At 37.8% G+C, this 27,715-nt stretch overlaps 4 protein-coding genes across 4 annotated transcripts; 3 read left to right on the plus strand and 1 right to left on the minus strand.

Moving 5' to 3' along the window:
* Positions 1–3: 3 nt before the first annotated feature.
* LOC116604176 lies at positions 4–10,523 on the plus strand. Its single transcript, XM_032366198.2, has 19 exons — positions 4–443; positions 1,197–1,288; positions 1,592–1,666; positions 2,356–2,401; positions 2,721–2,876; positions 3,095–3,138; positions 3,203–3,286; positions 3,711–3,779; positions 4,707–4,951; positions 5,218–5,254; positions 5,486–5,705; positions 6,178–6,268; positions 6,895–7,036; positions 7,384–7,488; positions 7,561–7,651; positions 8,118–8,193; positions 8,630–8,849; positions 9,324–9,418; positions 10,205–10,523. The coding sequence occupies exons 1-19, from the start codon at positions 395–397 to the stop codon at positions 10,356–10,358; spliced, it is 2,091 nt and encodes a 696-aa protein (XP_032222089.1). The 5' UTR covers positions 4–394; the 3' UTR covers positions 10,359–10,523.
* A 191-nt stretch (positions 10,524–10,714) lies between these two features.
* LOC5520978 (zinc transporter ZIP13) lies at positions 10,715–19,941 on the minus strand. Its single transcript, XM_001640832.3, has 10 exons — positions 19,552–19,941; positions 16,607–16,711; positions 15,861–15,979; positions 15,204–15,419; positions 14,569–14,658; positions 14,059–14,109; positions 13,715–13,777; positions 13,095–13,155; positions 12,455–12,554; positions 10,715–12,077 (listed from the first exon to the last, which is right to left on the minus strand). Exons 1-10 carry the CDS (start codon positions 19,835–19,837, stop codon positions 12,005–12,007), a joined length of 1,164 nt encoding a protein of 387 aa, XP_001640882.2. The 5' UTR covers positions 19,838–19,941; the 3' UTR covers positions 10,715–12,004.
* Positions 19,942–22,926: 2,985 nt separating this feature from the next.
* LOC5498092 (prostaglandin E synthase) lies at positions 22,927–27,364 on the plus strand. The gene is made up of 3 exons (XM_001619813.3): positions 22,927–23,217; positions 23,649–23,728; positions 24,009–27,364. The coding sequence occupies exons 1-3, from the start codon at positions 23,089–23,091 to the stop codon at positions 24,259–24,261; spliced, it is 462 nt and encodes a 153-aa protein (XP_001619863.2). The 5' UTR covers positions 22,927–23,088; the 3' UTR covers positions 24,262–27,364.
* Positions 24,781–27,364, plus strand: LOC125567941. The gene is made up of 2 exons (XM_048729012.1): positions 24,781–25,450; positions 26,101–27,364. Exons 1-2 carry the CDS (start codon positions 24,781–24,783, stop codon positions 26,163–26,165), a joined length of 735 nt encoding a protein of 244 aa, XP_048584969.1. The 3' UTR covers positions 26,166–27,364.
* Positions 27,365–27,715: the final 351 nt, after the last annotated feature.

The following is a 27,715-nucleotide window of genomic DNA, read 5'->3' on the forward strand; positions in this document are numbered from 1 at the left end:
CGTCTGTGTTGTGAAAAAAAACGAGCACATGATAAAAATACACCCTCCCCTCCCTCAAAAGTTTTAAAACGCTAAACTATATATTTCTAAAATTTCGACGACCACGCATCACCACGTCACCATGCCTTATCACAGAATCTACTCCTAGAGATAATTATATTTTTTAATGCAAAAATTATTATATTTCTTTTTTTTGCCAAGAGATTTGTAAAGAGACAAGAGATTTGTAAAAGCAACTAATTCCCCAGCCCTCCCATGTAAAAATCACAACGCAGCACAGTCACAGCACGTGAGAAATTACCCATAATGCAAGTTGGGGCCAAAACTCTACACGTGAAAACATGGCGGGCAGTGGGAGTATGTAGTATAAAGCTATCTTTATCTCGAAACGACCATGGGAATCACAAAAGATGAAGCATATAGGATATTAGAACTACCAAGAGGTGAGTCTGCTATTTCTTTTTTCTAGAATTTACGTAAAATCTTGTTTTAAGCATAAAAGCTGTGCGAGAAAATTTGCGAGCTCAAGTCAATGTTGTTCGACGTTCTCGAAGTGTGAAGAAAGAAACTTGAAACTTGTAATAATCATAAGTAATGTTGGTGGTTATAAGTATTTATTCTGTCCTCGTAAGATTACAAAAATCTTTATTAAGCTTGTTTCTTTAATGCTTAGAAAATAGGTTGTTGCCCTGGTTTCGAAGTCTTTTAAATGTGAAAGCGAAAGTGATGATTGAGGCATGTTTTGCTTTGTTTTCAAATCATTTGAAAATACTTTCACCCTTCTCTACAATCTTCGAGGATAAGGTTATCCTTATCTATCAAAACACTTCAATTATATTGTTTATCGATTCCCTTGGTGCATTTGTTTTTTAATCCTTGCAAAACGAAAAAGAGTGATACTTGAATAAAATATTAAGCTGATGTATAAATAAGCTTATTGGTTAGAATTGTCAATCTCTCAGGTAATTTGACAGATCACAAAAACACTAAATCCTTTATCCTAAAAAACTTATTACTTCATGTCACTAATTTTCCAGACAAAATTTACCAAAATTTACTATGCACAACACCCCTTCAACCAGCAATTGCTAGTCTTCAGGGCATATTCATTTTAAGTATACATTGATGCGCTATTATAGGGCCAGTTTTACGTAGGCATAGTATTTATGATGTCTGATTGCATTTTTGGGTTTTAGATGCAAGTGTAGAGGAAGTTAGAGCAAGTTACAAGAGACTTGCACTAAAATGGCACCCTGATAAACACAACAACAGCACGACTGCCACCCAGGTATTTAAACCACATTCAGGGAAGTGTTTCCCAGGAAACATTAATATTGTTGAAGCTGTGCTCTGTTTTGTTCACCTTACCACTTATTGAGTTGTAGTTGAAAAGCTTTATAAAGAAATAAATAAATAAATGATTAAAAATTAAAAAAAACTTTTAATTGTTATAAGGTTATTACTCAGATCCTCTCTAATTTTTAGCTATCAATTTTACTCCCCCCCCCCCCCCTGAAATCTTGACATTTTTAACCCAAATACAAGCCACTCAGATCACCTCTTAGGAACTATGTTGATATTCACTTTTTAGAAATTTCAAGAGGTATCCTCTGCGTACAAAAGATTGACAACTGAGGATGCTGGTGATGAGATATATTTGTCTGCTGTGAGTTTCATGCTTATTTTTATTCATATGTTGATCATATGTTGAATCTGTTACATACAGTATGCTCATATTTCATATTCAAGCTTTCCATTCCATGAGATGGAGTGCATGAATGTATGAGAACCCTTTTGCAATGGTCATGAAATTAATAGCTCAAAAATCCTGCAGCAATGTCTGTTATTGTTTAACAAATTTTAAAGTAAAAAAACCTTGGGAAACGTTTTTTTTATTTTAAAGCAAAAGGCTTGAATTCTTGCGTGTGTTGTGGTTTGAAATGCTTCTTGGTTTGAAATTGTTAAAACTGGTTTGAAAAGGGGATATTTGCATAATCTTTTATCTAGTTCTTTTAGTTACACCTCCCAACCCCCAAAAAATCCAAGCCCCTGTTTTATTAATGACTCCCCAAAAATAAAATCCCTTTTAGAATGCTAGGTATCCAAAAATGAGCTAGTTTGAAAAAAATTCAAACCATGCCACATTTGAAACCACAACACATGCATATCTTTACTTTTTACATAAAGGATATTCAAACATACAGTAGTTTATGGATTATAATGGGGCAATAGATATAATCTTTTTGTTCTTCTACTTGGGTATTTTAATTTTTTTTTGTGTATTGGAAATACACAGGGTGTCTCACTATAGAAACTAATAGTTTGTCAAAGTTTAATGTTCTTTTTGTTTTGTAGGCTGATATGTTTGATCTGTTTACACATATATTTTTTCAAAGACATGGTAAGAGTTACATTGCCTTTGTAATTTATTATATATGCTTATAGCAAGCTCAGATATGTATAGCCCTATTTGATTGATATTATATAGTATAGAACTATTTCACTGCATTTGTCAATCATTTTTAATCGTGTATACCTTTTTAACATACCATCACCTAACAAACTTTGAGCAAAGCTGATTAAATTCTAGGATTAATATACTGTATACAAACAAGATTGAAGGGTTGTTTTTGCAACCTACTATTTTAAATAAAATCTGATGCTCATTTTGTTTGCTGTTTTATTCAACCTCCAACGTTGTTTTGTTTATGTCTTTGTAGCGATGTATGGGTTCTGTAATGGCCGTCATCATTATGAGTCAGATGATGACAGTTACTACAGTGATGATAACTATGAAGATGATGATGAAGATGATTTGCTCCACACTATGGCTTCAAAGCTCACAAGTAAACACGATCGCAGTAGCAAGCCTAATAGTAAGTGATTAGATAATTAACAAAAAGATGATGTCTTGTCTTTAAGTTTTATATCTTTGAAGTGACTGCGGGAAACTTTGACATGGCTTTTCAGGATTGAGAAAGACAAAATAAATTCCATGTTCCCAATAATCTATGTATTGTATATTTTACTTTTTTCCTAATGTTAGCATCCTAGTACTATACCAATGTCCCAACTCTGTGATTCTTGTTTTCAGCAACACACATTTATGGTAAACCAGCTCATAATTTAACGGAGGCAGTAAGTATTGAGATGTTACCTTTTTTGTGGGTTTGCTTTTTGCTAACAGTATTTTAATTTTTAGGAGGCAATGAAAAATGCTGAAGAATTAATAAAAGAAGAGGAGCGTGATAGAAAAAAAGCAGAGAAAAGACGACAAAAAAAGAAGGTTAACCTTTCTCTTTGATTAAAGTTTTGAGGCTGCAAACAGTAGCGAATTTAGGGGGAGGGTTTAGGGGCTTTAAATCCCCCCTTTAAGCTGCTAAAGCAATGAAAAAGATGCCACAAACAGCATTCCTCTGAGGTGCATGCCCCACCCACTTCAGGGGCGGATCTAGCTTTTTGCTAAAGGGGGGGTTTGCTCAGTGACAAAAGGGGGGGGGTGATTTTTTTTGTCACATATGGCTTTCTGGCAGCCCGAAGGGGGTTTAAACCCCCTAAACCCTCCCCCTAGATCCGCTACTGCACAATCCAATACTGTTCCCCAAACTTGTGGTCAGCTCAGACTCCTCTACCCTCAGGAAGGAAAAAGACCTTTGTTGTTTCTGCATTGGTTTAGAAACTGAATTTTGTGGTCCTTTTTATTCTTACAGAGAAATAAAGAGAAGAAGAAGCAAAAAGACAAAGTTAAACCAGATAATAGTGAAAAAGAAAATAAACAGGTATTGAGAATATACAGCTCTTGCTATGAAAAAAAACAACAAAATCTTTGATGTTTTAAACCTTTTGTAATTTGTGTCAAAACTGTAGACACTGTAGGTACTATAGTAAAGAAAGGGTTTGAATGCTGGATACAGCAGAACCCCGCTAACTAGAACTCAGCTAACTCGAACTAAGTCCGATTTCCCTTGGACCTAATTTAGAGTCATTTTTACTCTGCTAATTCGAATTCCCAGCTAACTTGAACTGATTTTTGCTTCCCTTCAGAGTTCGAGTTAGTTATATTGGCGAATTGTTTTCTATTGCAATGCTACCCACAATGAAGCGAAGAATAATTTAAAGTCGAGAATTGTATGCGAAAAAAGAAAATATCGTTTTGTTGTAGGTTTCAAAAACATTGTTGATTGCGAATGCCATTGTTGATTGCGAATGCCATTGTTGATTGCGAATGCCATTGTTGATTGCGAATGCCCTTGTTGATTGCGAATGCCATTGTTGATTGCCAATGCCCTTGTTGATTGCGAATGCCATTGTTGATTGCCAATGCCATTGTTGATTGCCAATGCCATTGTTGATTGCCAATGCCATTGTTGATTGCCAATGCCATTGTTGATTGCGAATGCAGCTTGCATTCAGCAATAACTGAGAAGACATCAAGACGGGAACCGGTTGAGCGCTCGCATATGTTTTCTCATGTAAATTGGTTGACATCTCGATCTAAGTCAGAAATGACTGGACCCGTGCCTCAGTATTACGGATTTGAACTCTGAAAGGTTATATTGACTTTAATGTATTATCCCTTTTTTGCTTCCGGGTATGTACTTAATGGGAAATTAATAAAAGGTCTGGCACTCAAACTAATCTCTTCAATATATAGCATTAAATGGGGAATATATTGTGCATATCATAGATATATCAATCTTTTTCAGGATAATATTATAGATTCATCAGGCTCCACAAGTAAAACACATCTTAAAGACACTGAGAATACTAGTCAAAACTCACAAAATAATCCCCATCCAAGTACACATGCTGCAAAGGCTACTGGGGGAATTAAAGAAAACAAGTCAAACAAAACAACAGCATCCATAAAGAATGTACCAACCACTAATGGACCGAGCAAAACATCTAGGTCTACTGATGGTGAAGAAAGTGCAGGAAGTACACATACCAAGTAAGATATTTTAGTACGAAGACAGATTATTTTGTATTCATATTGAAATTGGGCTGCACTATGTCGATGATCAGTAACAGCTTAGTGGTAGAGGATTTGATTACTGCAAATTATTGTACAAAATGTTGTTTCCATGTTGTCCTGTTTATGTGAGATCTTATTTTGATGCCAAAAATGGAGTTTTCTGGATAGTATCATGACCTTATGGTGTAAATTGAAGCGTCAATAGCATGTGAATCTGAATCTGCCATGTTTGTTTCTTGCAGAAAACCAGCGAAGGATGATACAGATTCTAGTGCAGATGTAAGTGCATTCAAACATCCATATGAGTGATATCCATTCAAGACTACCATCCCGCCCCCTTAGATCTGTTAGATCTGTTAGATATGCCTGGTCAAACCCTCTGGTCATTTCCTTAATTAATAACAAAAACCTATTGGTCTGACTGATGCTCTTTTTAGATAAAAAAGTGTAGAACATGAAAAAGAAATACTTTGCATAAATGTCACCAGTATCACAATCCTCTTGCTCCAGGAGCCTGACTGGGATCTGACGAGTGCTTTTGTCAGTCGAGCCGCCGGGCGTAATCCAACCAGTACAACAACAGTTCCTGAAACATTGCAAGATGTTTCTTCCAAAGCACCCTCCTCAACACTTGCATCCTCATCAGATACAACATCTTATAATATAACTTCTGGCGTGTCGGGCACAGAGCAGATGGATCCACTTGTACTACAGAGTAGACAAATAGCAGGTCAGTCAATAAGGTCAACACAAATTCTGGGGTTCGTCTGGATAACGGGAGTTGGTAATTCTCATGTTTTTCTTTTTCTTTTTCTTTCTGGATATGTTCAAATTATAATATGCATTGTCCATGGGCTTTTCCTAAATGCAATGGTACCAAGTTCTAGTAGTATACCATGGATAATACAGTTTGATAAATAAGCTTTTAATTTCTTGCATACATCATTTCTTCATATTTTTTTTATGATCACTATATAAATCTTCCATATGTTCAATTGTGTTTTTTTCCAGATGTGACATGTCTATTATAGATATTTTTTTATCCAAGTATCAATTGACAGCTGGGATGAAAGCATATATTTGGAATATTCCTTGTGATTACATAATATACGCTCTGAGCTGTCAAATCTTGTGTATACTGAGAATTAGTCAACCTTGCATGCCAACACCCTAACATGCCATTTTATTTCTGTTCATTGCAGTTCGTGGAAATGAAATGGCGAATTTAGGAAATTACCAGGCGGCAATAGAATTGTTTACACAAGCTATAAAATTGGATGCCAGAGATTTCAGGTTAGTTGATTTATTTCATTATCAGGTCAGAACAACCTGTATGATACACAATTTTAAAACGAAAAACTTTATTCCCTAGAGATTCTTATTTTATTGATATATGTTGACAGCTGTGATAAATGTATAATGTTATTATTTACCATGATTACTCAGTATACGCTCTGAGCTGTTGCAAGCATATCTATTGTAGTGCTAAACTTGTAATGAAAAGGTCTTTTTCCAAAAGAAATTCTATTTCATGATAAACCAAAAACTGTTGAGACAGTATACCTGCACCATAAATCTCACAGGATCCAAGTATTAAACCCACATCATCTATAATCTACAGCTTACAAGTATTAACCTGTACAATAAATATTATCTACAACTTACAAAAGTCAGAGTTTTAAACCGTACAATACATCTGTCATATAGTACTCCAAGTATTAAACCTCCACCATACATCATATACAGCTTACGTCAGTCCAAGTATTAAAGGTTCCAGACTAAGTATTGATCATGTAATGCTGTCTGTATGTAGAACAATGCATGGTTCATGCTATGGTGGTTCAACATTCGAATCGATGTAAGTAATGGAGCCTGATGATTGAATGCACTTAATATACTACTTCATATGCTTCTTTCAGGTTCTTTGGAAATCGTTCATATTGTTTTGACCGGCTTGGACAGTTTGAAAAGGCCTTGCAAGATGCTGATGTAGCAATATCTCTGGCCCCTGATTGGCCTAAAGGGTTTTTCAGAAGAGGCAGAGCTTTGGCTGGTTTAAAGGTAGGTTGATTCTAAAGGTGGGTTGCGATGTGTGATTTAAGTGGCAAATTTGAGGCAGAATAAACACAAAAATAAATGGCTTCACATGTCAGGCTAGATGGCAACAATAAAAAAACAAGCTTTCTGCCTTATTCGTAAGCACAGAATATATTGCTTTTTGTTGTTTCTTTGGCACTTAAAGCCAGTGTGCACAAATTTGTTGATCCAGGATTGTTGACAGTGGCTCAATCAAAGCAAGTTTTGACTGATGGCAGAGGTCTTTCTGGCAGCCAAAAAAGAAAAGAGGCTTCTGCTGTCAAGGAAAGATTTTCTGCTGAATGCCATGTAATGTTCTGCCCATGTGTTAGTTATTTTCAGATGCTGAGGGTGCATTTGCTCATGTCCTCAAGCTTGATAAGCACTGCGAAGATGCCATGTTTGAGCTGGCAAGAGTGAGAGTACAACAACTAGAGGTAATGTAGATCTGTTTTCCTTTTTATGCTTTGCGTGGTGATGTTTTTTATACTATGATTGGTCTCTTTTAGGATATGGGTTTCCCAACAAATCAGAGTGAGGCAGCTATACAATCATATGGAACTGTCCAAGCAGGGTTAGAGGCATTATTAGCAGGAAAAGGTAACGGTTTACTTATTGCTTTCTGGGCATTGCTTCATGGATGACATTAACTATATATATTGTGTATCAAAGTTTGTTTTTCTGTGTGTCCAGTCTTTTAATATATCCTAGCTTTTTTCATAACTCTTCTTTTAATAATTTCCATCTGCTAAACCACGTTTTCGCTTCCACCACTCAGACTAAGAGAATTATATTTGGTGCTTTTTTATTGGTCAGTGCTTGTGGAGAAAGGCATGATTTGAAACCATTTCAGTGCTGGCCTATGAAATTGCTTCAAGAATTTTGAATGATGGAAGCCAGAAGGGGATTTAGCTAATATTTAAAATTGTTGGGGAGAGTTATTAAAAATTGCCATAAGAGCTCTAAAATTAATTGACTTCATGTCTAGTTTAAGCTGGTTTCTGATTTTGAAATTAGTTGTTTATTTATTTTGCTTGATTCTAAGTTGTTTTTCTTTTCATTACAGTGAATTGTCCCTCGCCAGATGAGATTTATGTGTCTGATGGCGAAGATATGCCACATAAGATTGCATCCAGTACAAGGTGAAAACAGCTAACATGCACCATCAATTCTTTAGTGAGGCACTGCATAGCTTCGAAGTGTATTGGTCGGAATCATTCAGTTCAAGTCTAGGTCTTCTGACCCACTTATAGTGCACATGGTTTCATCCTCTCTTGCGATTCTCCCTCCCCTATTTACTCTACATGTAGTTTCCATCGCACTCTCGGCCCACTCTTACGCCATGGCATAGGCTTGTTATGTGTGGAACGTAGCAGGAGTTAGGCAGGGGAAGAATAAGCTAAGGGAGGGGGGGGGGGCGTTTTTACATACTCCATCCATATGATCACCCCCCTTATTTCTGTTAACTAGTTCCCATGGCGCTCTTTCCTACCCTGTCAGCTAGGTCGATACAAGGCCTAATTCAATTTATATATTATCATTGTTTAATTCTAATAAAAAAAAAACGTTCTTTTACAGACCCCACCAAAATATTGACTCTACTATCCCTGCGCAGACCCACTGTAAATCGGTATGGGTGGGGAATGTCAATAGCGACCAAGTGACAGAAGCCCAACTACAACAACTCTTCTCAAGATGTGGACAAATAGAGACAATAAAAATTCTTCCAAAAAAGTTTTGTGCCTTTATCAACTACTATAATCCAGAATCTGCAGCCAAGGCTATTCAAAATTATCAGGTGATGATCTCTCTGAGTTTGATGCTCTCTAAAGTGGCCACTGAAGTTAAGAAGATTAGCCAATACATGCTTTCATGTATTGGCTAATCATGCATGTTTTCACAGTTTTGATTGACAGAAACTGCATATCTAAAAGTAATCAAATGTTGTTTGGTGTACACTGATAAGCATGGTTTTTCCTGCCTGAAAGTGTGAAGTTCCCGGATGATCGCACACACTTAACAACCGAATCGTCAAGTAACTAGAAATGTCCCAACACCCTTAAGCACAAAAATGATCTTTGGTGTTGTTTTGCAATCAAAAGCGGGAGCACGAGTTTGCCACCAAAAAAAGTCACCTGGTTTTTTTTTGTGATCTATTCTAAGTCTCAGTCTTTTTGACTTTGGAAATCAATTTTTGAATTTCAAGGAACACTACTACGGTTGGTGCTTTATAGATACTCCTAGTTCTTATTTCCTTATTCCTGTATTATAGGGATATGAATTAGGAGGACAAAGGTTTCTACTGAGGTTTCCAAATAACAACCCAGCAGCAGCCACTACACCCATCGTGAAACCACCAGTTGAAAGGTGAGTCTGCCTTGATATGAAACTACCCATTTTATCCAGCATTGCAGAAAGGAAGGGGGAGTCGGGTTTAGGTTGAGAGTGTCATGTTGTTATGGGGAGATGCGATGTAGAATAGAGCACAAAGGGTGCAGCAAAGAATGTTTCTATGAGGAAATGGGGTAGTGTAGGTGTGGGAGGGGTGAAGATAGAGGACAGGGTGCATTGTCATATGGTGTTGTTATGGGTAAATGGGGTAGTGTAGAGTGGGGATGCAGAATAGACGAGAGAGTGCATCAGCATAGGGAGTTACTGTATGCTGTATACTATGCTGGAATGGGGTTAGGGAAGAGGTTAAAGGTGGCACAGTGTGGATTGGAAAGAGTCTGTTACATACGGTGTTGGCTAGCCCATGTGAAGTAAATAGAGCTGTGGCTAACATGTAGGCTAGTGTTGCAATGAGAAGGGTTTAAAGGTATGCAGCATAGAGAACAGCGATCTATTCTACACTGAACCCATTAAGGTATCACAATGGGATCTGGAGAAAATCCACAAGCTCTCAAATTTCATATGTAAGCCCTGGCTTTTCTTCCCCTGCACCTGTAGTTGCACCAAGTGCTACTGTGCCAATTTCCAATGCCTATAATTTATGCAGGTGAACAGAGTATGTTTGCAGTATACTGCATCAGGTTATTGTATAGGGAGAGGGGCTGTTTTTGTAGGTTATGCAAAGCACAAGAAATAACTTCAGGCTGTAGTGAGAATACACGGAATTCATATGTGATACTGAGATGTTGATTTTCCTCTCAGGCCCAAACTGTGTGGTCCAGTCAATGGGAATGAATGCTATTTCTGGCGGACTACCGGCTGTGCTTTTGGAAACAAGTGTCGTAATAGACATGTACCAGAGCATAGAGGATGTGACATTAAAAAAGTAGAGGCCAAATTTAGCACAAAGAAGTGAAAAACCGACATGGCACAAATATATAGTGGACTCTAGTAGTAGAAATATTTGGTGTTACTGTTCAATTCTTCTAACTTGTTGTTAGAATATTTGTGAGAAGGAAACCACCTAAGATAGAATCATTCAAAATGCAAAGTTGGGAATAAAGTTTAATTTTGTTAGTAACGTCTGGAGGTGTGGTATTTTATAATTGGTGTAAATGAGATGGTAAGACATTATGGGCGAGGGAAACAATCTAGATTCCCTGGTTGTTTTGAACCCAAACCTTTCTCAACCTGGGAATACTTTGTCACTAATATTAGACAGAACATCAATAACTAAGTTTGCCTAATATAACACAGAGCTAACAATCAACATTGATGGTATTATATTTATTTACTCATTTTCAGTGTATTGAATGATACAATTCTACATGTATAATAATTCAAATTATATAGTCACGAACTAACCACACCCTACATTTCTTTACAAAATAAAATTAAACCAAAGGGTTTTTGTGATGAAATAATTATGTACAAATTAAATGGATTTGGAGTTCGACAAATTTGAATGAAATGACAATTTGTATGTGAAATTTCAGATGAGTGTAGATCATTGATTGATAGAAGCTCAAATAGACCCCTTACCATTAGTAGACATAGGTATCCCATGCTATCACAGAACCATTAATAATAACAAAACCATCCCTTAACGTACACTGGGGCCCAAAAGGGTCCTTACTAAATGTCACTTTTTCGATAGAATGAATGCCTTCAAGTTTGGAGGTCTGTCATGTTTTTTGTCAACTCTTGGAGTTGGAAGTTAAAAACCTAACTCGAAAAACGTCAGTGCAGATGGCAAATTGCAATTCTACGACCCTAAGAAATCGTGCTCTCTACTATTCATTACCTTTGCTTTTACAACTAATTAGTACTTATAAGCATCTTTTGGTCCTAAAAATGGCATTGGCAATTAGCACTGACAATGTTTTTTTGCATTAGGTGTAAATTCTAAGATCACATCTAATATCCCAGCCTATCTCATCCCGACTGGATGAAAAGGAAGCTAAGATTCGTTTCTGCTTTTTGCAACTTTATGAAAGTTCAGCAGCAGGCACATAACCAAGATTCACCGAGGTGGTGTGCGCAGACAAACAAATGGAAAAAGGGTAGCATTGCATTTTGACAACCCTTCAAATGGAAATGACCCACTTTGGGTGGCCAAAGGGGTGTGTACGCATGTACCCTGGTCATCACACCTATCCTGGCCTACACTACTATACCTTTTTGTGATCTGTAAACATTTGTTTGGATGTAGACCGTGCCTGCAGAATGTTTTTTTTCTAAGGAAAAGTCTTTATTTTGATGGCTTCTAGCAGTTTTAGTTTGTTATGAGGAGGGTAAGCTCTACCTATTTATTTTTTGGACTGGCACAACCATATTGGAACTCCAGAAGCATTACAAAACATACACTTTTCCTTGAACAAAACAATGCACTTCTAATATAGAGGGAAATGTGTAGTAAGAACACCGTATAACATTTCTGACAGGGAAAATACACAAATAATAACTTATCCCATGTTGTGTTGTATCAAAATATACCAGGATTCCTCTTGCTACTCAGTATAAAACTAGCTCTATTTTCTTGGTGCAAGTATCAGGCAGCTTTTAGTGAAGAAATGAGACCAGCGCCATGGATGCAACTCCAAGTATCATCATAATCACCTGTTTCACAGATTCCCTGGTGGAGAAATGATAAATGTTAGCATTTGGTTGCAGGGCCCCCCGCAACAAAAGAGACTTATAAGAAAATGATGAGTAAAGGCGTGGCTGTTCCCCCCCCCCCCAGATTTTATTAATATTTCTTTATCTTGCCCTAAAATATTATAAGGCCTGCACACACGGCAGCTTTATTTAATATACATTTTTCATTTTTGATATAATATTTCATTTCAATACAATCCTAAAGCCAATGCTAATACCTTTGTAATGTCCATGTTTATAGTATAGGACATTAAATAACAAAACTACCCCGGCCTCTATTGTATAGGTGGTAAGGCACTGAAATGTCCAAGGTTCACCCTGCCAACCATTTTCCTTTTGATTCTTTTTGCTTACATTGGTCTCTTTTCTTGGAGAAGCTCAGGGATGATTGTTACCATGGCGATGTAAATAAATCCCCCAGAACTCAAAGGTAGAATCCATGCTGTCGTATCACCTGGTTAAACCACATAAACATTATTTGAATTATAAAACAATAGTGATGGTGATGTTCTCAGGCACATGTTAACAGAATTTTCTGATGTGGTACACAGGCATAGATGTTATATAAAAAAAGTCTAGGCTTTGGTGATTTTGGGATGATAAAAAAAAAAAAAAAACGCTTTTTAGAGGTAAATGGGAGTGGGCTTAGTATGATGGTAATATTTTGAAGTTTCTGGTTTTACTGGTGCTTGGAGAAGCCTGATTGCCAGGTCAGGGCACTGGATCTAATGACTGGTAATAAATATGGTTACTTTAGAATTATAATGCTCCTATAAACCACATAGATCAGGCGAGTACCCAGGATGGCCAAGAGGGGTGCACAGTCATGGGTATCATATGGAAACAGCATAGTATTTGAAGATTCCTTAAAAAGAAATGACCCACTTTTTGGCCGCCAAGGGAGGGGGTGCATCGCACCCTCCGCTACACCCTGTGTATGTGCCTGTAGATACATAGTGTATCATTATTTCTTATATAGATGACCATTTAGTACCTGCATGCTCTGCAATTAGCCCTACAACAGCTCCAAAAATACCACCAGATGCTGTGCTAATCTAAATGGAGAAAAGGGTTAATGTCACAATGTTTACAGCATGACAATATCTGTTGTTGAACCAATTTGTTAAGTTATTCTATGAATAGCTATGGCACATGACATGACGGAAAAACATTATGTGACGCTTCAAATAAGCCCATTTCACATCAAATAAGGCGGAGAATTTCTCTGAGTACTTAGCAAACAAAATATCAAGTGCAACTTTTTTAAATTGATGCGACTTTTTGTAAAGTGTCATTGAAATTTGAGCTTTTCGTCCCTGAACTGATAAACAGGGCAATGATGATCAAGGAAAAAATATCTTAAAAAGCCAAAATCCGCTTATGCGCACTACGGCATCATGTTATTTGTGTTTTGAAAATCAGTCCGTAGAACAAGGAACCTATAGCCATTGTAAGAAATTGTGTCTTCTCTCTCTATCTGGAATTGCACGTTTTGCAGGTTTTTCGGTCATGTCATGGCACATACTGTAAGTGCTTGCACACAGACTTGCAGAATGGCTTGTACAAACATGCCAGCTCCCCCCCCCCCCCACTTCATCTGCTGGCTTTCTTTACCTGTGCAATGGCTGCATCCTTTTTATTAAATCCTGATCTCAGGAGTATTGCAAAGTCCCCCACCTGAAAAGAGAACATGATATCCTTGCTTTATAAATAGCCAAAGCCATAGGTGTGGCCAGTCTTTAGAAAAGAGATTTCACAATACTATAAAATGTTTAAGTGCAAGAACCACAACAAAGGGGAAATGTATTCAAATCTTTCCGCTAAACCATGAGAGCTGCAATGAGAAATGATGGAGAGAACAATTCAATTAAATTCTTGATGGGTATTTGATAACCTATATCAAATAATAATAACTTGGGTGTTTTGTTAGAAAAATGAATAAAACCGCTGTTACTGACCTCATGGGGTATTTCATGCAGTAATATCGCACATGTTGTGCACATTCCAACCTGGAATAAGCAGCAAAGTATACTCAATTAAAATAATTGGTGGGATGCCGTAAAGCATCAGTAAAACAAATATGTCTTTTTTAGGTGTTAAATAACTTAAACTTTATGCCAACATAGAATTATATCCATATTTTTCATTGAGCATGATGAAGTTCGTTATAGGGTGAGCATGATTGCTCCATTACAACATATGTGCACTTCTTGCCTTAGCTGTGGTGCTCAAGTCTGTAGATCTCTAATAGGAATTGATCATTATCTGACATGCAATCACCACCTAGTTTACTCAGCCACTACACTGCTAATAGAGACTATTCTCTAGTGTTTCTTGTTGCATTCACAGTTTCGTTTACTCACATTGTTTTGGTTAAAAATAACTGGAGACATGAATTGGAAGTTAAGCGCTAAAGAAATAGCTAGTTTGTATTAATAAAAAAACAGACACTTTGGATAGTTTCTTACCTTTCTACTGACTAAAAAGCTTCCAGCTATCGCCAATCCATGAGTGAAATTATCAATAATATTTGCAAACAAATTTAAATACCCAACAACCTGGAAAGAAGGAGGAATAAAAATTTACTGACACATAAAGATTTCTACTTAATTTTATGTAGCCTGTTGCTCAAAAAAACTTGAACATCAGTTATTCCATGTAGATAACAAATCTAGTCAGAGGGGGGAGTGAGCAAACTTTAAACTTTCCTCGTTTTTGCTCGGGTTGGGGAGGAGGGTTTTTTTGTCTATGCTGTAAAATACTGACTCCCTATCATTAGCATTTCATGTAGTGTCAAATACTGACTCCCTGCTAGCTACAATACCCAAGTCTTAAATATTAGTCTGCTAGCCGGCTCCCCGGAGGTTAATACTAGCAGGCTATATTTTTAGCTGTCCCAACCCAACTTGGACAGAAATCTTGTGAAATCAGGTGAAATACAGTAAATATGTGAAAAAAGAGAGCCATGCGATGTGAATACAGAGAATATATGAGCATTCTTTCAAACATAATGCTTGTGATGGGGTCCATAATCTTGTGACATCCGCTTAATGTGGGTGCGTTCACAGCTATGAGAATGTTTCTTATCTACAAGTGGACAAACCTTAATTTTATGTTCTTTTTCATCTTCACTATGCTCGCCATCAATTTCAGACTTTATTGGGTCTGGTGATGATTTCGCATTCTCAGTATGTCTTTTTCTGACATCGTTTTGTTGATGATGACTTGTTCCATTCATGTGTGCATGTGAATGCCCATTCTGTAAAATTTTGGAATTTTTGGCAGCTCCATTTTGAATGACTTCAACTTTTTCTTTTTGCTGGAAAAAGGATATGAAATAACATTTCAGTCCATGAAACCTTTTGAAAGTTATGATTTTCCATAAGGAATACTCTCCAAGGTTGTATAATTTTATATTCATTGGGGGTACTGTATAAAAAAAGTTTTTTCAACTACTTAATTCCGACACCCTAGAATCTCTTAGTAAACTCTTATGCCTAGTGCACACTAGTGACACAATGACATAACAACATAAGCGTGCGCACTCTTTTAAGGCCGACATAACAACATGGACATGACATAAAAGGAAAAAATATATATTTTTCTTTATGTTGTAATGTTCATGTCATTATGTTGGGCTTATATCAAAATGTTGAACCATTTACACTTGAACATATGAACATAAGGGTGCACGCGCCCATGTCATTATGTCGTTATGTCACTAGTTTGCACCAGGCATTAACTATTAACAAATCAGTACCTTAGTAGATTCCTCCTCCTCATCATCCTCTCCAAAAGCCTTCTCCAAGATGAAGAATAAAAACAACCCAACTATCACCCACATTCCAACAAAGAAATTCACAGAGTGGGAGTCATCACCTGCAAGAAAAAAATGTGTGAGATGGACAAAAAGGAATAAAATTTGCAAAGGATACAGGGCCTCCTGGAGCTAGGAGGAATGAAATGAAATATTTCAAGAAATATATGGAGCTAAATCCACAAGTTCATAGCTGTCAAACCTCCCGCATTAGGCAGGAGTCTCAAAGATTTTGAGCCTTTTTCAAGCCTAATTTTCTTAAAAAATATCCATACATTTACTGTATTCTCCAGCATAAGGTATCTTGGTACTTCTGATACATCACTGTATTTTCTCAAGCTTTTTCCTAAAGCTAGGTTGACAGCTATGCAAGTTTCCCTCCCCAATGTTTTTCAATCCCTCCTCCCTCGCCTTTGAGATGGTTTTCTTAGCTTGAAATGAGTTCTAATGTTGTTAATTTCTAAACTAGAGAGCTCACACTCATAAAGCATGGGTATGCGTGGGGGAGCCACTTCACTTGACTGGAAGGTCTGCTCAAATGAAAGAAAACTGAGTACCACTGCAAACTAGGAATAGTTATCTCTAGAGAAAATGGTCCACTAAATGGGTGAACAGCCGCAACCCCTTTCCCTGCTCAAAATCCTGTCTTCGGGCCTGCTAACCATTCATCAGCAGTTGTTATACTGTACCTTTGTCCCCTGATGACCATGCCTCTGGCAAAAGGTGAAGAAATACATCACCAAGTAACCCACCCACTGCAAAACTGAGAAGCAGTCTCAAGTGGTCGGCAGTAACTGTTGAGAAAATACAACATTTTGGAGTTAGGTTATAAGGCAGTGAGTAGTGGCTTAAAACATGGGAAAATCCTTTTTTCCAATTAGAGCATGTGATATGCAGCAAATTTGAAAACATAATATGGATAAGGATTATGCATAGCTGTCAACCCAAATTGAGCAGAAATCTTGTGAAATCTGGTGAAATACAGTAAATATGTGAAAAAAACCCAAGATGGTGAATACAGAGAATGCATGAACACTCTCACAAAAAATTTGGCTTGTGATGATGTCCAAAATCTGACACCCGCTAAATGCAGGGGAGTTGACAGCTATGATTATGAAATTCTGAAAATTGGGGACTTTACTGACAGCCTTTTTGTCTCTACTGTTTATATGATTTTTATTAGTACTGTACCCAGTCATCTGTTAGTGTTGAAGATCAGCACATTATAGCCAAATTTGTTGTTGCGCGACCTGCCAGAATCCAAAACGCCTTTCTTCGTTTGCGAATAGCGCGTAGTCAAACCAAACAATCAAAACAAAACAAACTGCCTCCAAAGCTTTTGTCTGACTATGGGCTATTCCCAAACGAGACAAGGATTTTGTATTCGCAACGGTTGTGCAACACCAAATTTGGCTGTAAAATGCCATAAGGAATATGATGGAGTTATAAGACATGGGTATTTAGTCTCAAAAATTGCTAATTATAGTTGCATGGAGACCAAAGCAAGGATTTAGTCTGACACATATAAAACAATGTCATCTTAAAAAGCATAAAAATTTCTCTTTGATGTGCAAATGCTTGGTACTTTTTGTTGTATTGTTTTCAATGCTTCTAAGACTTCTTTTGTTTAGCAAAAAAATATCATTAAGCTTTGTAAACTATGTGCTTTTTGAATGCTCATATAAAATGCATAATATAGTTTACAAAGCGAGAGCTTCACTCAGAGCTTCACCATTAAGTATGTGTACTTTTCCTGATATCTTCCAACTGCTCAATGTAACACCTGGTGTAAAACAAATGGTTTAATATTGGCGGGTAGTTATATTTTCTGCATAAAGCTAAAAAAAATATCCAGCTGATGTTTTTTTTTTGTGATTCTGTAAACTTCCCATTAACTAATTTTTCAAAGTGAAAGTAGTTTTAGTGTCATCAGATCAAAGAGGACTAAATTATTCTTTTATAGCCTGGTTGCCTGAGATACTTGGTTGCAGTACACTTGTTAAAACAAAGGATCATGAGGGTAAAAAAGTTGATGTTAAATTGGGATGTGTGAACATAATAAACCCAAGTGCTGTTTTTCTCTTTCTTAATGTTCCCAATGCTACTAAGACTTCTGTTGTTAAGCGAAAAAAAAAACATTATTAGGCTTTGAAAACTATAACATTTCAATTAAAAAAGGCACAGAGAGTTCCACTCAGCATGGATAATTTCCTTTCTAACTGCTGTAGAACTAATATGGATAAAGTTGTGACTAGCCATGGTAAACTCTAGATAAAAAATATACATAAAGTTGATGGATTTTTTGTCCATTACTTTTTCCATTTTTTGAAATCAAGTTTTATAGTGTAATTGGTTTAAATAATCCTAGAGGACTAATGTTTTCGTTTATATCCTGGTTTCCTGGGATACTTTATTTCAATCTGAATATTTCTATTCAACATTACATTACAAATTATTTAAAACAAAGGGTCAAAGAAGTAAAGAAGTCAATGTTTGATTTGGAATATGTAAATATAATATCTCAAGTGCTTGATCATCCTTTAACATTCAAAGATGATGAAGAATTTAAGGGTTTTTTGGAACAATTTTCTGGTGGGTAAACATATTTACTGCAGATAAAAAAACAAGCCTTTGACAAAATGAAAAATCATAGTTGGATAAAAGTTATATCCCTTTGAAATAGGGGATCTCACAGCTGGCTACGTTCATTCAGTGATATATTAACGTTTTAGCGACCATACGTGAAGTATGGTATTTATATAAATATAACTTTGTCCATGTTTTACGTGACCACTACCCTACATAAGAGTGATGCACTTGACAAGTTCTAATATTTCACGCTAGAGAAGAGATGTGTTTGCTCCAAAAAACAACTGAACAGATCGTCTCTTTATAGAGATTAATTGCTACCTCATAAACTTGCGTAGTAGTAATAAATTGCGAAACTTTTATGACACTTAAAGAGAACATTAAAGCGATTTTAGGTAATCTGAATGTATTCGGAAAATATGCGAAAGCCAATATCAGAAGAAAAACAACTCCGGCAATTATTGGTGACGCTATAAATTTAGATTTTAAACATTTAGAGAAGACATTAAGGATATATAATATTGTTATAACACTGAACTCAAATATGGGATAAGCGCAAGTAACATTTCCGTACTGTTAGTTCCTAGAGATAAGAACATAACATAACAGTTGGTTTGAAAAGAACTCCTATAATTGTGTAAAAGCTATATTTCCCGAGACATAGCCCCATAGCATGGGTCTTTTACGTATTGTTTCAGTGAGAACAGCTGTTTGGGGGATACCCATTTAAAGTAGTGGGGGGAAGCGCTTAGTAATTGTCAAGAGCTGCCATAGACATTTTTAAACTGCAATCGTAAAAGCCAACGCAACGTGACAGAACTTACGCTCCATTTAGAATTTTATAAACATTTTCCCACTCATTGGCTTTTCCGAGGTGTTTTGAAAAGCATTGTTCCTTTTGCTTTGCGTTTACCACCTTTTTCGCCATGAAATGATAGCTTTTGTAGAAATAACCGGGTAGAATACATAGAGCGGAGAAACATCCTTTAGGATGCGACCCGGACGACAATAACCTAAGCAACAAATGTTTGATTATCAAACTCACCCCCTTCTCTCAAAGCATGGCCAGATTCCACTGGTATAAGAAGCACTGGTAACACTCCACATAATCCCACAAGAATGGTGGCGGGAATTGTAAAAACCCAAGCCTCTTTATTCACAACAAGTTTGGAGATGTCGGGAAGGAAACGACAGAACGACAACCAACCGCTTTCCGGAGTTTTTGGCTTGAAATTTCGCGGTGAAGCTCTGTGAATTTTCACCAGATCAGTCCCCGTCGGTAGCAACAGGAATAAGAACAACACGGCGATTGCTGTTTTAGTTACCGCCATGATTTTGAAAGAGTTCTCGTCAGTCCATTGCCTTAGCCCCCCTTAGCGAAGAATGACTTCTCCGTTCTTGTTTGGACACGATAATATCACCTCTGGGCCCACAACTAGGTCAGCGGCCTACCATAAAACCCTTCAAAATGTGCCCCAATGAAAAATAAGAACAAAGAGCAATTTAGTATATTGTTTTCATAAGAAACTGAAGTGAAATATAGGTGACGCTAGTATCACAACATCTGGTTATAATGAAGATACTCTGGGTTTCTTAATGCAGCGTGAATTTCTGATGCAAAGCGTAGGTGGCCAAGCTCTCGGCGAAACGGGAAGCGAGTCTCGTATACTCCCACCACTTCCCCATTACCCGTCGCGCAGCTTAAATATTTGAATTTTAGTTTAATCCGTTTATCATCCCAACTTGTAGTCAAACCTCTCCCATACAAACTATTTTTTTCCTATAGTGCAGTTCTCATTAGAGTCCTCATTTCGCGTGTGTTTATGACCTGTATCAGCTTAATTATCCTTTGCGTTGAAGTCTATTTCAGCATTTTATTATGGTCTCATACTTTTTTTTTATCAAATTCGTTTTGATATGGGGATCGAATTTCCATTTTACTTCCACCACTCTGGGAAACTTTCTAATTCCCAAACCTGAATATTTGAATTCTTCGTTTATTTGGTAACCCTCTGTATCATTCCAACTGTCTCATGCTCGAAGATCCAGCGTACTTTCGCAAGTTTATCAAAAGTGTACGAGTCTACAGTTGGCGAACATCGTTCAGGCCCGTACCCAGGGGGGGGGGGGGTGTGCAAACACCCCCCCCCCCCAAAGTCCACTTTTGTTTTCAATAGACATGCTATTTGTAGACAAAACTAAGAATCATAAGCTAGACCCCTCTTGTATGTAGCCAAATCCAAAAATAAACGTCCCGTGGAGATACTGCAAAGGCATGCTTCAGAGAGAGCCCTGGTGGTTTTATCAGAGAACTCCCCTTACTCACCCTCCCCCCGGAATATTTAGGTCCACTTTTTCGGATTTCGCACCCCTTGGGGTACGGGCCTGATGTTATTCTTTACGATTCTAGCTATTTTCGGCGATTTACCTAGAAACAACCGCGTTTACGACCAATTCTCAAGAATTGCCTATGAAAGATTAAGTTGGTATGTTGATTTTAAACCCCGAGATACCCAGGCAGGACTTGATTAGACACGTGCCCCTGCTACGGCCCTGATTTATAATGCACAGAAAATGAGCGGATGTCCGTGAGCAGAGGTGGCCCTTTTGCGTCGTGTTAGCTTACTACTGGGCTACTATATCTAAACAAAACTTGATATATTATTTTGGAGATGTTAATGCAAGCAAAACGCCCCCATGACGACAGACGGCTTTTTGCGCATCAAACGGGTAATCAAAATACATTATTTTTCATTTCCTGTTTTTGAAACCGCTCTAGAGGATTCTATTCTGAGAAGGAAGTTCCACTCTTTTCATCTTCACGACACTTGTGTTTGAGACAATCCCGGACAATCCATTATTTGTCACTTTTCTTTGTCATACTAAAAAGCGAATGGATCAGAACTTTTTTTATTCATAGTGAACATTTGTCATTTTGAATCCAAAGTATGGTTGTTCAATTATTGGCTCTTCCTGAATAGTATTTGCCATCGACCACAAATGTGCTAAGAACGGTTTAGAAAGGCAGCTTCCAAACAATCGTCCATTTTATAAAATGCAAACAGTGACATCCTTAAAGTCAGCTAAGGGAAATGAAGTAAATCATATTTACTCGAATGCCGCTATCGAATAGAAGTGGCCTTCAAATGCTCAGTCAAATTGTAGAGATGGCGGGTACAGGTATCAAGGATAAGCGCTCCGAACTTAGAACTTAGAACTATTTACTCCCTAATAGGTTTCACTAATTTCGGGAGGGACAGTCAGCTCCGCTCTGTGAACAAATGCATAAGAAGAAAACGTTGTCGTTTTGAGGCTCTGGTACCGAGGAAACTTCACTTCTTTTCAGGGACCTTCTCAACTAACTAAAGATGGTCACAGTAACTGTTTTTCTTTTCTGGTTACAAGTCATAACGTTTACAAAGCCCCTGGGGTACGCTTACCTTTAAAATTACAAAAATCGTGAAGATTTTTCCAAATAAGGAATATATTAGTTTCCTTATATGGAAGTGACCGCGTTTGGCAAAAACGACAACTTTTGCGTTCAATTTTCTTGATATGCTGCATATTTTAAATCTACCCACGGGCTATAGGATAATTTTACTTCAAAATTATGTCTAATGTCTTGTTATTGTTGAATAAAGCACGTATTCCTACCTAAACTGGCTGTTTTCCCTACGCGTCACCTCGTACCACTTTCAAACGACGCGCTTTGTAACCGCCGCCTGGTCAATGGAATCTCGACATTATATATTATTTTGAAGTAAAGGTATCCTATAGCCCGTGATCTACCTCATGAACCTACAAACCTTCCATTGCCAAGGATTAATTTTAAATATCAATTTAGAACCCCTTTTTTATAAGCACCTTAGCCTAAAATCTGCGAAGCACACATTTTACAAAGAGCAACTTGTTCGTCGTTGGATATGGATTTACTTGTTCGACAGTGATGATTAAGGGGTCATGAGGAGCTAGTGTTCCCCAGGCCGCTTAGGGCCTAAATTTTAGAAGAACTTTAAGTAAGCTAAAATTTAAAACATTAACTCACCCACCATACCCTGGTTTCCAAAGGCTGAATATCCACTTTACCCAGAATGCTAGGGGGCCGGGGGATCAAATGGGCTCGCTTGCTTTGCTCGAAAATAAAAACTCTCGATTCGTTTGAAAAACTTTCAGAGACTCCGGTTCCAGGGTACACCCACCGCTTCGAATAACTGAACTCGCTCCTCTCCTGACTTATTCTCCGCAGTCAGCTTAGTAGGCGTACCTGTAAAGCGAAATGCTAACGCTCCAAGCGTGTCAGCGCGTTTAACATACTTTTAAAACCTCGTGTTGATTTAAAGATTGTCTACACCAAGCCTACGCAGACCATCTCATTTTTCTACAGCTTGCCTGTAGTCTTTCTAGTTATAACTATTCCGTCAGTCCGTGTAGACTTGATGGTTATTTATAATCTCCTTTGTTGAGTCACGCAACGCTCCCGTAACACGAGACAACGAATGCGCTGCAAGGAATGGGCCATCATGGGATACTACTGTATCTTTATCTCCACCTTCCTCGCAAGTGAAGAAGTGGCGGTGTAACCATGGCTGTAGAAAACCTTTTGACGTTTGATAACCGTGTTTTTGCTCTGTTTGCCGTCTGTACGGCTGCTCTAATACTAAAGATGTTTTTCGTTGTGTATCTGCTGGGTAAATCGCGTGTGAAACATCAGGTATAAGTTATATATATATATATATATAAGTTAACGTAGTTCTTGTTTGTAGCTAGACTTTGGAACTTATCACATTCGCACATTCGATGTGATAACATTCGATAGAGAAGGACGTGAGGATGTCGAGGAGGGCCTTAAAAAATTCCTAGGTCTGGCAAAAAAGGTTGACCTAAGTTTGATCTTATGTTCGAAATTACTATTAATTCGTTGGGCCCTGTGTATCTTGAGACTCCCCGACATTTTGATCAAAACCTATATAATAGACCATGAAATCCGGTGCTGTGCTGTGAAGTTGAGGTGTAAACCAATGCTGGTCCATGCTTACATTTCTTTGTTTGAGACAACAGGGATTTAAAATAGTGTTGGTTGAAGGAACTATTTGCTTGAGGGTCCAAGATGGATGACTGTATTGTAAACAACATATTTTCTAGGTTTTGTCTAGTCCAGAGGACTATGAAGGCAAGACTGATGGCAAAGTCAAGTCCCACCCAGATGTTGACAGAGCCATCAGGTATTACCATGCAGCGGTCATCGTGTTTAGGGAGGGGTGGCTCAACACTACAGCAACCATCACTGACTAATTCTTATCTGTTTAGCATGTGCTCTAAATAGTAAGAGAAGGAGCTAAACAAGCAAAATGTAGCCTACCCCAGAACTAATTTTCCTTATGTTTATTTTTATAGAAGCTATGATTCCTCCCTTTTCTGGATACTGCTGTGCCATTGCATGAAATCCAATAATGCAGCCAATATGTACACCCCTTCTCATATATGTTGTCATTGTTCCTTCAGAATCCAGCACAATGACTTAGAGAATATCCCAGCATTCATCTTCCTAGCCCTGCTATATGTGCTGACTGACCCTCGCGAGGTTTCTGCCCTTATTGTGTTTGCCGTGTTCACATTCTCACGCTTCATGCACACTGGTTTATACTGGATGGCGGCTCCACACGGTGTCAGGGCTATCTTCTTCATCATTGGCACTTTGGCTAACTTATTTCTTATTGTGCAAATTTTGTGGACTGGTGTCCATGCCTTGATGTAGCCACTAGCAATGTTATTCTGCCAGGCCCGTTCCCAGGATTTTTCTTTGAGGGGGGGGGGGGGGGGGGGGGAGTGGGGAGGGTGAGTCTTTTGATAAAAATCTAGCCACCCCTGAGAGAACAAAAATGGATTCATTTATACCATTGCACGTTTCTTATCGGATTTGGCTACAAAAAAATCTTACTAGTAAAGTTCACTACTTACTAGTTTTACTTATAGATTTATGACATAACAGAGTGATCTAGAATGCCTTTTTATCTAAGTAGCTTATACTTTTTAGTTTTGTCTATTTGTCTTCCAATAGCATCTCTATAGCGAACTGGAAGTGGACTTTCCATCATTAGAGACCTTTAGATCCGTGGACCAGGTCCACGACCAGGACGAGTTTTGGCCGCGCGCGCACTGGTACTACAGACTAGTCCTCGGCCTGGTCGTCGTCAAATTGCAACATTTAGATAATAAACAAACCGTCGGAATGCAATTTTATTAAGTTTGTTCATAGTTTGGCCATGTTTGAGCCATGTTCTCCAAGAAAAACATTCTAACATCTTCAATTATGCTATACCTCGACGATTTTTTGGAGGAGGAAGATGTCATTCGAGTTATCTTGGAGCAAAATCGGAAAAATCCTGCCATTCCTCACGAGAATTACAGTCGGATCGAGGAGACACTCGGTGATATGTCTGAGGCTGAACTAAAGGCTGAGTTTAGGTTCGGTCGTGGCGAAATTGACCTGCTTCTCGAAGCTCTTCAAATCCCGGAGTCATTCAAGTGCATCAATGGAACTGTTTCTTCTGGTTTGGAAGGACTATTGATGTTTTTGAGGAGGTTTGCATACCCTTGCAGACTCGGTGATATGATCCCACGGTTTGGTCGCTCTATTCCTGAGCTTAGCCTCATTTTATCAGAGGTCACCGATTTTATTGTGAATACACATGGTCATCTGCTACTTGACTTGAATCAACCCTGGTTACAGCCATTCCAATTGGAGTCGTTTGCTCGGGCAATCAGCCGAAAAGGTGCTGCGCTGGACAACTGTTGGGGTTTTGTTGATGGCACTGTAAGACCCATCTGCCGTCCAGGGGAGCACCAAAGAATAATGTATAATGGCCACAAAAGAGTTCATGGTATTAAATTCCAGTTAGTGGTGGCGCCAAATGGCCTAATAGCCAACCTGTTTGGTCCAGTCGGTAAGTGCTTTTTTATTGTTTGACCCACTGGATCACTTGAAGATCCCCATACATGTACTATAGTTTCTTTCATAAAATATTTTGAAAGTCTTTATTAATGTCAATGTTAAAATTGGTTACATTAGATTTTGCATTATTTTTAATCTAGAAATTTGATGTTGCGACCCCATGATTTGTGCAGGTTTTCTAATTGGCTGTTTGAAAATATTTTGACTTACCTAGTAACAATACTGTAAACAGTGCCTCACAGTGCATAGCATGTACATACTACTACTATAAAAGAGAGCTCATTTTACAGCCATTCATTTTTCACACTGTGTCATTTCTCTTTCACATATACTTGGTCTGAGTCTCTATCTGTTACATTGCAAATGAACTTATCTTTGTGCGCCAACCATAGTTTGTTAGTACTGTGTACTATTAGGAACCTTTTTTCTTCCTTTTTTTTGCACATAAAAAGACATCTGTATTGAAGAACTAACATACTTTTTCACATTTCCAGTACAAGACTTAGAATTTCACAATATTCTCATTCGTAAAAATATTATTCTCCCTCTGCAACAACATGCTTATGTTTTAGAATGCCACAGCTAAATATAAAATTGTTTCACAATGAATTTAACAAATGTTAAATTTTCTTACACATACAGAGGGAAAGAGGCATGATGCTACAGATGTCAGGGTTACTGCACCAACTTCAGCAATACTCTGTTGATCAAGCACGGCAGCCACTTTGCATCTATGGGGATCCTGCTTACCCTCTCAGAGTTCAGCCACAGGCACCGTACAAACATGCTCACCTCACAGCCGACCAAGAGGCCTTCAATTCTTCAATGAGCAAAGTTCGATCGGCTGTTGAGTGGGTGTTTGGGGACATTGTCTTTTATTTTGCCTTTCTGGATTTCAAAAAGAATCTCAAGATGGGACTTAGTCCAGTTGGTACCATGTATGCTGCCTGTGCTCTTCTACGGAATGCTCATACATGTTTATACAGCTCTATGTCTAGCTCTTTTTTGACCTAGAGCCACCTACTATTCAAGAGTACTTTCAAGTTTAATGAAAATAATTATATTGTATTGTCAAAATTTTGGTCCCTGCTCATCCCCTGCTACTCTGGTAGCAGAGGTTTCTTTGGGCTATTCCATTTTTGTATTCCATTTTCATATCAAAGAGCCAGAAAGAGTCTTTTATTTTGACTCTGGATTTCCTTAGGGGTCTTCAGTTTTGAACCTGGTTTTCCACAGGGGGCTTTGATTTCGACTATAGATTTCTATATGTTTGCTAGAGTCTTGATTAGCAATAGGGTGCATAAATTTATCTGACATTTCCACAGGGGTACCATGAGAGATTCTAGATTTCCACTGTGGTAGAGCAAAGTTCCTCGATAGGGGGATTACAAATTTTAAATGGAATATGGCACTTTCTGTCAGTCTTTTATTAGCTAGCTGCTAGTTTCTGTTTTTAATTCTATCCAAAGCTCATTGGGCTTAAAAGTGCTAGTTTCTATTTTTTTGTTATTTGTCGAATATGAAGGAGCCAATTATATTCATAATTATACGAGGCTTGTTAAGACAGATTCTTTTAGTGTTTAAAGCAACTTGTGGCAAAAAATCAGGTTACTTAGAAAGTACCAAACCTATTGGCTTTATTTGGCAACTTTTGAAAGGTTTGCATATAAAAAGAAACTTTTGTTTCCTTGATGGCAATCTAGGAAAATCAATTCCTTTAGGTGGTGAACTTAAATTTTTCGGCTTCCATTAATATTTCTTGGGAGGACTAACCAAAGTAAATGCTGACCTATAGTTTTTTCAAAGTAAATTAAAACTAAGCCAGGGGGTTGTCAACGTTCGAGTATATAGATTTTTGATTGCTACAGGTATTCTATAAAATAAAACCCTTTTAGATTCTTGTGAAGTGACAGAGTTGATACTTGCTTGATACATGCCTCTCAAAACCCTCAGATGATAGAGTACAGGCCACATGCTACCTGTATGCAAGTATTTTCACCTCTATCCCATGTCCAGAGCTGAAGTGGGCACTACACAAGAGGGTGGCTATCTTGAAAAGTATCTGGCCTTATATCCATCTTTTAAGTGATTTCATAAATTATGTATTCATGTCCCTCACATGGAAGAGATGCAAGTCACAAATACAGTTTGAATGGGTTTAATTGATTTTTCTACCCCCCCCCCCTCCCCTGTATTTTCTAAAGCCTTTTCTGTTGAGGAGGTGTGGATTTTTCCTTGGAACAGATGCCACCTGGAA

The sequence above is a fragment of the Nematostella vectensis genome, chromosome 6 (assembly GCF_932526225.1).
Source record: "Nematostella vectensis chromosome 6, jaNemVect1.1, whole genome shotgun sequence".
NCBI classification, from domain to species: domain Eukaryota; kingdom Metazoa; phylum Cnidaria; class Anthozoa; order Actiniaria; family Edwardsiidae; genus Nematostella; species Nematostella vectensis.

Excerpts from the sequence above, each read along its gene's own strand:
- LOC116604176 (XM_032366198.2), top strand. The coding sequence starts at position 395 with ATGGGAATCACAAAAGATGAAGCATATAGGATATTAGAACTACCAAGA. Across the intron at positions 444-1,196 it reads GATATTAGAACTACCAAGAG|ATGCAAGTGTAGAGGAAGTT; the intron begins GTGAGTCTGCTA and ends TTTGGGTTTTAG. Across the intron at positions 7,652-8,117 it reads GGCATTATTAGCAGGAAAAG|TGAATTGTCCCTCGCCAGAT; the intron begins GTAACGGTTTAC and ends TTTTCATTACAG.
- LOC5498092 (XM_001619813.3), top strand. The coding sequence starts at position 23,089 with ATGGCTGTAGAAAACCTTTTGACGTTTGATAACCGTGTTTTTGCTCTG. Across the intron at positions 23,218-23,648 it reads AATCGCGTGTGAAACATCAG|GTTTTGTCTAGTCCAGAGGA; the intron begins GTATAAGTTATA and ends CATATTTTCTAG. Across the intron at positions 23,729-24,008 it reads GATGTTGACAGAGCCATCAG|AATCCAGCACAATGACTTAG; the intron begins GTATTACCATGC and ends TTGTTCCTTCAG.
- LOC125567941 (XM_048729012.1), top strand. The coding sequence starts at position 24,781 with ATGTTCTCCAAGAAAAACATTCTAACATCTTCAATTATGCTATACCTC. Across the intron at positions 25,451-26,100 it reads CAACCTGTTTGGTCCAGTCG|AGGGAAAGAGGCATGATGCT; the intron begins GTAAGTGCTTTT and ends TTACACATACAG.
- LOC5520978 (XM_001640832.3), bottom strand. The coding sequence starts at position 19,837 with ATGGCGGTAACTAAAACAGCAATCGCCGTGTTGTTCTTATTCCTGTTG. Across the intron at positions 14,659-15,203 it reads AAAAAGAACATAAAATTAAG|GTTGTTGGGTATTTAAATTT; the intron begins GTTTGTCCACTT and ends CCTTCTTTCCAG. Across the intron at positions 14,110-14,568 it reads GCTTTTTAGTCAGTAGAAAG|GTTGGAATGTGCACAACATG; the intron begins GTAAGAAACTAT and ends TGCTTATTCCAG.